Source organism: Macrobrachium nipponense, chromosome 4 (assembly GCF_015104395.2).
Source record: "Macrobrachium nipponense isolate FS-2020 chromosome 4, ASM1510439v2, whole genome shotgun sequence".
NCBI classification, from domain to species: Eukaryota; Metazoa; Arthropoda; class Malacostraca; order Decapoda; family Palaemonidae; genus Macrobrachium; species Macrobrachium nipponense.
This window is the reverse complement of record NC_061100.1, coordinates 55,237,196-55,249,612: the sequence shown is the minus strand read 5'-3', so window position 1 is coordinate 55,249,612 and position 12,417 is coordinate 55,237,196. Positions and strand designations below refer to the sequence as shown.

At 36.0% G+C, this 12,417-nt stretch overlaps 1 protein-coding gene across 1 annotated transcript in view; it reads left to right on the top strand.

The window, feature by feature from the left end:
• LOC135210931 (uncharacterized) overlaps positions 1-6,608 on the top strand; it is a 7,381-nt gene extending 773 nt beyond the window's left edge. Inside the window, exons 3-7 of the mRNA XM_064243904.1 lie at positions 4,577-4,688; positions 4,892-4,979; positions 5,118-5,221; positions 5,895-6,018; positions 6,356-6,608. Coding sequence (XP_064099974.1) covers positions 4,577-4,688; positions 4,892-4,979; positions 5,118-5,221; positions 5,895-6,018; positions 6,356-6,496 — 569 coding nt within the window. The 3' untranslated portion in view covers positions 6,497-6,608. The remainder of the gene's footprint in view (positions 1-4,576; positions 4,689-4,891; positions 4,980-5,117; positions 5,222-5,894; positions 6,019-6,355) is intronic.
• The last annotated feature ends 5,809 nt before the right edge of the window (positions 6,609-12,417 follow it).

Below are 12,417 nucleotides of genomic sequence, written 5' to 3'. Positions count from 1 at the left end.
AAATCATTCGAGCTACAAATGTCCTTTAATATCATATTCGCTCTACCTCGGAATTGATATATTTTCATATATGTACCGAGGGGGAATTTTTTAGTTGATAATAATTTCGTACCCCCATGGGATCGAACCACCGTCCAGTAGGACGGGAATGGGAACGAAATCAGGATCGGACAGTGACACTACCGAAACGGCTATCAAGAGAGGCTAAAGGGTTATATCGATTCTGACCAGTTTCAAATCAACGTCGATCTCGTTGTATTTGTAATTAGAATCGATATGGAACCCCCTCCACCATGGTAGCCGATTCGAGCGTTTGACCCACGCAGCCTTATTATGAATATTTATCACATCACCGTGATTCATATAAATCATTCGAGCTACAAATGTCCTTTAATATCATATTCGCTCTACCTCGGAATTGATATATTTTCATATATGTACCGAGGGGGAATTTTTTAGTTGATGGGGGTACGAAATTATTATCAACTAAAAAATTCCCCCTCGGTACATATATGAAAATATATCAGTTCCGAGGTAGAGCGAATATGATATTAAAGGACATTTGTAGCTCGAATGATTTATATGAATCACGGTGATGTGATAAATATTCATAATAAGGCTTCGTGGGTCAAACGCTCGAATCGGCTACCATGGTTGGAGGGGTTGCCTTATATCGATTCTAATTACAAATACAACGAGATCGACGTTGATTTGAAATGGTCAGAATCGATATAAACCTTTAGCCTCTCTTGATAGTTTCCGTTTTTTCGGTAGTGTCACTGTCCGATCCTGATTTCGTTCCCACCCCGTCCTACTGGACGGTGGGGTTCGATCCCACGGGGTACGAAATTATTATCAACTAAAAAATTCCCCCTCGGTACATATATGAAAAATATATCAATTCCGAGGTAGAGCGAATATGATATTAAGGACATTTGTAGCTCGAATGATTTATATGAATCACGGTGATGTGATAAAACAAAAATTCATAATAAGGCTGGCGTGTGGGGGGTCAAACGCTCGAATCGGCTACCATGGTGGAGGGTTCCATATCGATTCTAATTACAATACAACGAGATCGACGTTGATTTGAAATGGTCAGAATCGATATAAACCTTTAGCCTCTCTTGATAGCCGTTTCGGTAGTGTCCACTGTCCGATTCTGATTTCGTTCCCCGTCCTACTGGACGGTGGTGGTTCGATCCCACGGGGGTACGAAATTTATTATCAAAAAACTAAAAACCCAAAATCAAAAAAACCCTCGTTCCAACATAATCGGTACAAATTATATGGGGGAAAATATATCAATTCCGAAAGGGGTAGAGCGAATATGATATTACGGAAATATTACTCAACTACAAAAAATTTCCCCCCGGTACAATATATGAAAAATAATACAATTCGAGGTAGAGCGAATATGATATTAAAGGACATTTGTAGCCGAAATGATTTATAGAATCACGGTGATGTGATTAAAAATTCATAATAAGGCTGCGTGGGTCAAACGCTCGAATCGGCACCTGGTGGAGGGGGTTTCATATATCGATTCTAATTACAAATACAACGAGATCGACGTTGATTTGAAATGGTCAGAATCGATATAAACCTTTAGCCTCTCTTGATAGCCGTTTCGGTAGTGTCACTGTCCGATCCTGATTTCGTTCCCCGTCCTACTGGACGGTGGTTCGATCCCATGGAGGTACGAAATTATTATCAACTAAAAAATTCCCCCTCGGTACAATATATGAAAATATATCAATTCCGAGGTCGAGCGAATATGATATTAAAGGACATTTGTAGCTCGAATGATTTATATGAATCACGGTGATGTGATAAATATTCATAATAAGCTGGCTGTGGGTCAAACGCTCGAATCGGCTACCATGGTGGAGGGGGTTTCATATCGATTCTAATTACAAATACAACGAGATCGACGTTGATTTGAATGGTCAGAATCGATATAAACCTTTAGCCTCTCTTGATAGTCCGTTTCGGTAGTGTCACTGTCCGATCCTCCGATTTCGTTCCCCGTCCTACTGGACGGTGGTTGGATCCCATGGGTTACGAAATTATTATCAACTAAAAAAATTCCCCCTCGGTACATATATGAAAATATATCAATTCCGAGGTAGAGCAAATATGATATTAAAGGACATTTGTAGCTCGAATGATATATATATATATATATATATATATTATATATATATATATAGATAAATATATATATATATATATATATATAGGCATATATATATATATATATATATATATATATATATATATATATATATATATATATATATATATATATAACACATATATATATATATATATATATATATATATATGATATAGTATTTTATATATATATATATATATATATATATATATATATATATATATATATGATTATATATATATATATATATATATATATATATATTATAATATAATATATATATATTATGATATATCTATATATATATATATATATATATATATATATATATATATATATATATATATATATATATATATATATATATATATATATATATATAAATTATATAGTGGTACCTCGACATACGAAAATCCCAGCTTATGAAAAAATTCAAGTTACGAAAGCAAATACGAAGATTTTTTTGGCTATTCATACGGAAATAGTTCAGGTTACGAAAGGCTGTTGCTGTATAGTCCCGAGATTCACCCGGACCACCGAGAACAATTTTAAAACTTGCGCGCCGCCAACTGAGTAGACTCACCACCATCCTCCCACTCTCCCATTGGTTCCTGATGCTAGTCACCGCCGTAAGATCCTGCTCTCCTATTGGTCAGCATCTACCCCATGTGCTCTATGTATCTATTGGTAAAAGGATGCTGTAAATTGAAAAACTTATTCATGCAATACATTTAATAAAAAAAACATTAGGTAAGGATAGGATAAAGAATAGAAAGGAATGGTTATTATACTGTTTGGGAGTTTCAGTAGTTGAAGAGATAATGAAAATTTATGATTACACACTGTACTCTGTGCTAGGTAAAAGTGGTTGCTTAGCGATCGTTCGCTACCCGTAAGGAAAAGGTTAGAAACTTTTTTTTTTCATTATTATAGTTAATGGTTACTTATTAATTATTTGAAATTAGTACATGCAATACAATTAATAAAAAAAAAATTTGAATTAGATATCATAAAATATAAAATAAATCAGACTGCTATCATCGAAGCCAACAAATATCTTCTAGAATTCTTCTTCTATTTTAATATTATATGTTTCATTATAGCTGTCAATAACTTGGTATCTCCATTAGGTAAAGATAGAATAAAGAATAGAAATGAATGGTTATTATACTGTTTGGTAGTTTCAGTAGTTGAAGAGAGATAATGAAATTTATGATTACTAAACTGTGTGCTAAGTAAAAGTGGTTGGCGATCGTTCAGTACTCATAGTGCTGAACGTAAACAAAAGGTTGGAAGCTTTTTTTGATTGTTTGTGTATTATAGTTAATGATTATAGTTAGTGATTAATGAATAATTATTCGAAATGAATACATACTGATTATTTATACATTTTATTGGCATATTCTAAGCTTTTAGCTTCTTAGGTTTAGATGTCAGAATCATAGACTAGGCTACAGTAGCAACTGCTAACATAGGCTAGGCTTATTGCTAAGGGACATTTGCTCAAGTCCTAATATATGCAGTCAAAATGGGTTTGAACATTACATGCAGTTGAATATTACTCAAGTATGTACAGTATTTTCCCTTTTTAGAGTCATATTTTTTCCGTCAGATCGGCGTTGTAACCCTAGAACATGTGTTGTAAGCCTGGAAATAATTTACTGGGGTGTTTTTGTAGGGCTTGGAACGAATTAGGCAATTTACATGTAAAATGTGGTTCAAGATACAAAAAAATCAGGTTACGAAGGGCGCCTCGGAACGGATTAATTTTATATCTTGAGATACTACTGTATATATATTAATATGTATGTATGTATATATGTATGTGTGTGTGTATCCGTGGATTTGTATGTCTCAGCAAGTAACATCCACTGCAAGAGGAATGACGACAAAAAGAAAAGGGCCGATTAAAAAAATTACCCTTTAATAAGAAAAAAAACAATAAGAAAGAAAAGAAAGCAAAACTTATCAAGGAACAAAGCAATAAAAAAAAACCGAGTTTCTTTCGAAAAATATCTGTAAAAAAAAAAAAAGGAAAGCAATAGCTGTATAACCCTGAGAACTTATACCATAAAATTACTTTTCTGAACAGCATTGATTTCATTTTGTTTTGCAACGCCCTATGTGCCACATGCCAGCAGTGACTAATTACCATGTTGGCTATATATTTCACCGCTTAGGTTAGCAAATATACTTTAGTAATTCAACAGAATGTATCTCAAGAATTCCAACTTCATCATGGAACAAAATATTGGAAAACTTCCCCCAAATGTAGCATTGTCTACTGTAGGCAACTTTCTTTATTTATATGAAACTGCTAACTTGAACACCATTATTCGACACGAAACTGTCACATCAAAATATTTTATTTTCCTATTTTCGACGATTTCTTTCCAGCTAACCTTTTCGAAGACATAGTTACCGCTGAACTCCGTAAGCTGCTGACTCCCTATGACCCCCACACCTTCACTGGCGTCCACACCCTCAATGTTACCCACGATGACACAAGGTAGGGCTTTTCTAAACTTCCTATTTACCTTTCGTTTCCCAACTGCTCTGGCAAAGCTTCATTTGAGTTTAGATTCACATATTAACTTTCACTTTAATACGAACTTGAAGCATCTTTTCATATTTGTTTGGTATAGCAATAACAGATCCAGTGGATATGATCTCACTCAAATACTCAGAAATTTATTTTTTTCTTTTATTTAGCCTTCATTTCACCTTTGATGAACTCACATTTACTGGATTAGCTGATATTGAATGCACCCACTTCAGCCCACCCGTCTTAACAAAAGAGGTAATGTCTTCTTGAGTCCCATCCGGTCAGTATGGTTGTGAATGAGTAAAATCTGTTTGAAAAAGTAAGTACGAACTGCGAATATTTTAATGTTGGTTAGATCCATTCTATGACGGTCTGCTGATTTCTTCCTTTCAGGTCACCATAACCACCCAACATCTGAAAGTTGATATTCACTCGCCCAGCTACACTGTCGAAGGTCACCTGAACGGGCAGCCCCTGTCAGCTTCTGGTGTAGCAGAGTAAGTCTACTTTTAATCATAATCTTTTCAAGAACCAATAAAAGAATGCTAAATGCAGTGACACCTTAAAAATATGGACTATATTCCACGAGAGTACTAAAAAGAATAATGAGTCTGCAGACCACCTGAGCAATAATATAACTTGTTATGCTTGTGTTGATGAATACTAAGAAAACCAAAGGCCGTTAACGCATTAAAAAACCTTTTGAACATTCATGTAAATAACTATACCTCTGTGTAAAGTTTCTCTTGTGTAAAGACTTGAGACTAAAAGATGAAAGGGAAGATGAAATGAAAGATTTTTATGCGAAAGTAGAAAAGGTTAATAGAATTGGCAGGTTTATGCCAAAAGGAAGTGTGCAAATTATTAGCTGTCTGCGAAGAAGTTGCGCTGTAATGAAATGAAGTAAAAAAACATATCATTGCATATTTTGACCTTGAAAAGGGCTATAATAAAATCAATGGAATTCAAATGTAGGGAATGCTCAGACCATTGATAAAATGCAAACGAGATCCGAAACGAAATCAAGTTATATCTCTATAGATGTTTCATATTCTCACATACAGTCAAGTGAAAGGTCAATGAAGGGACATCAAATGGGGTTGGAAGGGTCTGAAATAAGAAAATGGGTTGTGAATGGATTGTGAAATGGCTTTCTCTTATTTTTAACAGCTTGACTGCACACACTTTCGGTGGTACCGCGAAGTTCCATGCTGACAGCCACAGCCTTTCTCCTTTCTCGATCTGCATCGCCCCAGGAACCCTTCAGCTCGATCTCTTCGTTGAGAGTCTCGATGTAAGTTATTTAATTGGTGAAATTTAATCCAGTCTCTCTTTTCTCTTCACTACACACACACACACACACACACACACACACACACACACACACACACACACACACATATATATATATATATATACTTTCAGCATTTTGTATAACAGTTTAAGAAAAGGTTATATGAGTGAGTCCGAGCGTCAAAAATCCGAAAATTTGTTTTCGACAGGAACATTAAACATAACTGTTTGTTTTAATGTTTGTTATAAGATTTAATTTATATGTCCGAAGAGGGTTAAATGAAGCTTGCTTTGCAATCATTGTCATGATTGACAGTTGTGATATTTTCTTTTCAAAGGCCAACTTTGAGAACGCTGAAGAACTAAACTACGAGATCGACACCCGTGGACCAGAGCTGGTAGACCTTTTGGAAGCAGACCTCCTGGTTCATGCCGATGCCATTGTTGACTTCCTTAACCACCATCTCTGCAAGGTATAAACACAAGACTAATCACCAGAGAGAATGAAAATTATGGAACATTTGGGAAAGGCTACAAAGTAAATAGCAGATAGCTTGAATATCTGAGCTATGAAATAAAAATTGATCTTGCTGTGAACATCTTTTGTTGACTTCCTTCTATTGAAAACAAAGAAAATAGAAAATAAGTTAACTTCTACGCGAATCACAGGTGTAAGAGCAAGACAACTAAATAAATTTATCATCATATTGCAGTAAAACTAAAAGGGATAGACTGTGAAAGTGACTTTTAGGCATCTAGAGGAATCTACGTATCATTACATAGAAAGTTGTCTCATTAGTAAAATGATCATATATACTATTGAAATGGCTATCAAAGACGGAAAAATACCCATATTTGAAGTTAACTTTGCCGCTGAAGACAATCAAGTCATATATGAAATGGCACCAAAACCTATCTCCTAAAAAATGTATAAACGTTGACTTTGTATCACCCTCTGCCTCTTCCATTCTCTCTCTTATATATATATATATATATATATATATATATATATATATATAAACTCACATTTGTAAGCTCTCCACCCTAAAAAGTTATTAGAATTGTTTTGCAGAATAACTCATAGATTTATATTAAAAGACAAGTTTACTTAAACATGCATGCATAAACACCTTATAAGACATTTTACAGAGTACTGTGAAAACTTGAAATGTTTTTCTCCTCTGGACTCCCTCTCATCGAAAACAAATGGTGGAAAATTCCTTTCGCCCAGGACTTTAATACTTCTGACTTCCAATATCCTCGGTCATCAGTCACAGAATAAATATCATTTACCCCAAGTCTCTTGATAAACTGAGAGGAAATTAAAACGCCTGACTCAACCAAGTTTCGACACCAACTTTCGAGAACATAAAGGTGAAGGTTCATTAGAATATTTTTACGTGCATTTCCAAACGTGCTGTTTAAAGAGGTGATATCATTATTTTACTAAGTATTCGTAGCCTGCTTTCACAAAAGATACAACTTAATTCAGCTCAGAATATCTTCTTTGCAGAAATTTTAATCTTAAAACACTAGAAAATTTTGAAAAGGTACAAATAGGTGTCTCCATATTAATAAAAATTATGCATATATCCAAAAAGAAAGGAAGATACACACACATACACATATACATACACACACACACACACACACACACACACACACACACATATATATATATATATATATATATATATATATATATATATATATATATATATATATATATATATATATATATATATGTAATAGAAAATTACATAAAAATGGAAATGTAATACATTTCCTGATTATGAAACATAGCTGCGCTCAGGGACGCAGATCAATAAGGAAAAACTTCCCAAATATATCGAGTTCATCAGGCTATGAGCGATGCTAGATCACCATAACCACAGGCAAACAAATGAACATCCTTCTCACGTTCTGAGATGCTACACTGGCTCTCACGAGAACCGGATGAAATTGTTGTCTCAGTATGACTTAAAAGGAAGTATGTGAGTTCGTTTGTCTCTTACTGTTATCTCTTCCAACTCTTCCCCTTGAAATAACTCTCTTCAGAAGTTCAATCTCGAGATGAAGTTCTGTAACTACTTAAGCAAATATAAATATTTTTCTAAGTCCGAGATTTTCCAGACACCCTTCAAAGTCCATGCCTGCCTGCCACAAAGAGAGAGAGAGAGAGAGAGAGAGAGAGAGAGAGGAGAGAGAGAGAGAGAGAGAGAGAGACTAAGATATTCCTTATAACAACCTGCTGTTCCCGTTTTAGTGAATCTTAAAGTAAAACAAGCCAACTGTCACTGTCACTTTCATAGAGGTGAGTCCAGTCGTTTACAGATGGTGGCAGCGGTCGGATGTCCTTGCCTTGAGGCGGTTGTGTTGTTGTGATGACAGATTCTTTCACATCCGGTCTCGTGTTGATGATTCTTCGCGGAATATTTCCGAAGGTTCATGCGAGTTAGACCTATCAGTCAATGGAAATTTTGCCCAACACGTGAGAACGCTGCTTGAATTACCTGTATCCTTATGACAAGTATAAGTTCGCTCACAGGCTGAACAACGGAACCTGGCTAAGATTTTCCCTAGAGAAGTTTCGAGTAACCTGCCCAGACAGATCAGCTGTGGAATCTCATCTCTTCATTGCTGCAGACGGTTGCAGAGGGACCACGGCCAACTACGCCGTCCATGGAGTAAGCACAATCTCTCCATGGAGTAAGCACAATCATCCGGGAGAGACCATTTTTCGCGAATTACATGTGGGGGACCATACACTCGCAGAACTACCCCTTTCCCACAACCCGTCAGTCGAGAAAACCCTTCACCACCTGGCTACTATGGATCCAGTCCACCCTGTTTACATGCCTAATGAAGACCTTCGCTACTACGCACTTCTGGCCATGGTCCTGTTTACTGTGGTGATTATAATCTCAAGAATGTATGCGCTTGGCGCAGGGTAAAGGAAATGAGAAAGGAACAAATAAGGAACGTCAGGAATCAGAAAGACAAGCTACCCTGGGCCCTGAAACCCTGGGACATCCGTGTTGTGTAAAACTGATCACTTTACTCAGCCGCTGATTTTTTTTTGGACTTGAGATAACAAAAAGTGTATCAGCATTTGGTTAGCTTGTAAAGTAGTTTTGTGCTCATTAATAATGCATTCCACGTACCATTATCTTAATATATAATCTCTGAGTATAATCAAATCAAGCTGTGCATCGCACTCACTTGAAAACATATTCTATTGTGCACACTTATTTTAATCATACCTGTATAGGCCTTATTTTTATCTCTTTACAGGGTCCCATTAATTTTTGTTCCTATAACCTTCCCAAATCATGTATACATGCCCAATCACATATTGCGCGTCATGTAACTACCAGAAATGCATTAGTATTTCTAATGAATTCATTATCTTCATGACCTGCATTTACATAATTATATCTGTTTAGTATATATGTATAACTTCTTTGAATCTAACTAGTATAAGAATAATTACCTAGATACATATATATATTTTAGAACATGCATCTTTATTACTTACATTGATTGTGGATTATTATCATTATTATTTGCATTATCAATTACACTATTATTTGATTATTGATGTATAATTATTTTGAATTATCTTGATCTTAGAGTAGCAATCGCACACATCTGCTTAAGTACATTTTCTGCACTGAATAAACTTGTTTGTAGTGACCAAGCGATATGTAATAGAAATTACATAAAAATGGAAATGTAATACATTTCCTTATTTTAAAACATAGCTGTACTCTGGGTCACAGATCAATAAAGAAAAACTTCCATAAGTATCGAGTTCATCAGGCTGTGAGTGATGCTAGATCACCATAACCTCAGACAAACGAACGAACATCCTTCTCACGTTCTGAGATGCTACACTGGCTCTCACGAGAACCGGATGAAATTGTTGTCTCAGTATGACCTAAAAGGAAGTATGTGTTAGTTTGTCTCCTACTGTTATCTCATCCAATGCACAACGTCAAACATTATATCACTTACTCTCCAACTCTTTTCCTTGAAATAACTCTCCTCAGAAGTTCTATCTCAAGATGTGGTTCTGTAACTACTTAAGCAAATATATATATTTTTCTAAGTCCAAGAGTTTCCAGAAACCCTTCAATATTACTGGTGTGTGAACGAAGAAATCTGACGAAGTCCATGCCTGACTGCCTGCAGAGAGAGAGAGAGAGAGAGAGAGAGAGAGAGAGAGAGAGAGAGAGAGGGAGAGACTAAGATATTTCCCTATACCAACCTGCTGTTCGCTTCTTAGCGAATCTTAAAGTAAAACAAGACGACTGTCTCTGTCACTTTCATAGAGTGAGTCTAGTCATATTTATATATAGATATATATATATATATATATATATATATATATATATATATATATATATATATATATATAAATCACCATAATGTGACTGGAATAACTTGAAGTAATAAAAGTCCACACTTATGTAAAATGTGTATTAAAAATACATAAAAAAACGGTAGCTTTCGTCTACTCTACTTGATCAGTATAGTCCCGCAGCCCGGACCATTGAGATACAACGAACGATGGTACCGACTGTAACCCCTACTGGTATTTAGGAGTAGACTTGTAGAATGACCAGTGACAGACATTTTGGAGGGTGGGTTCCCCCTGACAGACGCAGTGAAAGGGGGTGTTAATTGGATCTAGATCCAACTTAGGAGATACCGAGTAAAATTTTACACTACAATAGCACTGCACATCCTAGAATACTGTGGTGGTAATGAACCGGACGAGTTTAGTGGTGGTTACTCCCTGACAGACGCCCCACAACGAGTGGGGAGGGGGTGGGGGGGGGGAGGAACAGGATCATCTAACATGGATATACCAAGTAAAAATCTGTATTACAATAGTTCTGCACATCCTAGAGTACTGCGGTGGTAATGACAGACATTTTAGTGGGTAGCTACCTCCTGAGAGACACCCACAACGAGTGGGGGAAAGGGGAAGGGGAGGGGGAGACAGGATCTCCATCCAACATCGGAGATAACAAGTAAAATTTGTACTACAATAGCACTGCACATCCTAGAATGCTGGTGATGCTAATACCCAAGACATTTTAGTGGGTAGTTACCCTCTAACAGACATCCCACAATGAGAGGGTAGGGGGAGGGGGAGACAGGAACTGCATCCAACATTGGAGATATTAAGTAAAATTTGTGCTACAATAGCACTTCATATCCGAGAATGCTGTGATGGTAATAACAGACATTTTAGTGGGTGGTTTCCCCCTGACGACACACCCTAACAGGTGGCAGGGGGAAGGGCAAGCCCTGAGTAATGAATGTCTAGATTAGTATAGTGGGCTACTATTGACCCGTATTATATATTACCGTGATATATGTAATAAATATTTTTATCCTTTCTTTATCCTTTGTATTTATCTAACAAAGTGTTTCCCAACCTTTGGCACTTTGAGGAACCCCTGGAGACAATTTTCCTCATCCCAAGGAACCCCAATACACACACACACACACACACTCACACACACACACACACACACACACACTATATATATATATATATATATATATATATATATATATATATATATATATAATAATATATATATATATATATATAAGCATTTGTATTAATTACCTTTAGTAAAACAGATGGAAAAAATCTCGCACGATATGTTACGATAAAATAATTTATAGGACTACGATTTCTCACGCCATGTTTAACGAAAAATATATACTTATAAATAACAAATAATTAAATAAAACGTGAATTTTTACGGAACACCTGGCGATCGTTCATGGAACCTTAGCGAACCCCGGTTGAGGATGGCTGATCTAACACAAAAATTATTTATTTGTTTCATATAAATAACAGTCATCTGTAGGTCCATAATAATTCAGTCATATTATTATTTTGTCAAGCAAGCAACTGACTTTAATTATGGTAGGGGAGCCCGGGGCTAGTTGGCTACAGGGGTAAGTTGGCACACTCAAAATGACTTTAAAGTTTACCAATAGATGACGCTAATGCATATACTGTGTAATTGCCACGTGGTTCCTCAATTACCAGCAAAATTCTATAGAGGTAGAACGAAGGAGCTCGAATTTATGAGACAATTTTTGATTTTGATGGTACTAAGTAAATATTTCAATCTTCTCTTATTTGCTATAACATCTATACATGTCCGAGAAGACACATAGGCTTCAGATCAGCCATCAGCGTGATACAGTTTAAGAACTGCTCTTGTTGATACGGAAGAAGGCTCAGCTGAAGAGAGCTTGTGTTTGGTAAGCCAGGAGAAGTGTGGGTCCAGTGCAGGGCATGTAACATGTGGGAGCATGAAGACTATGACGAGGATTTATTTCACACCTGCCATAATTACAACTAGAT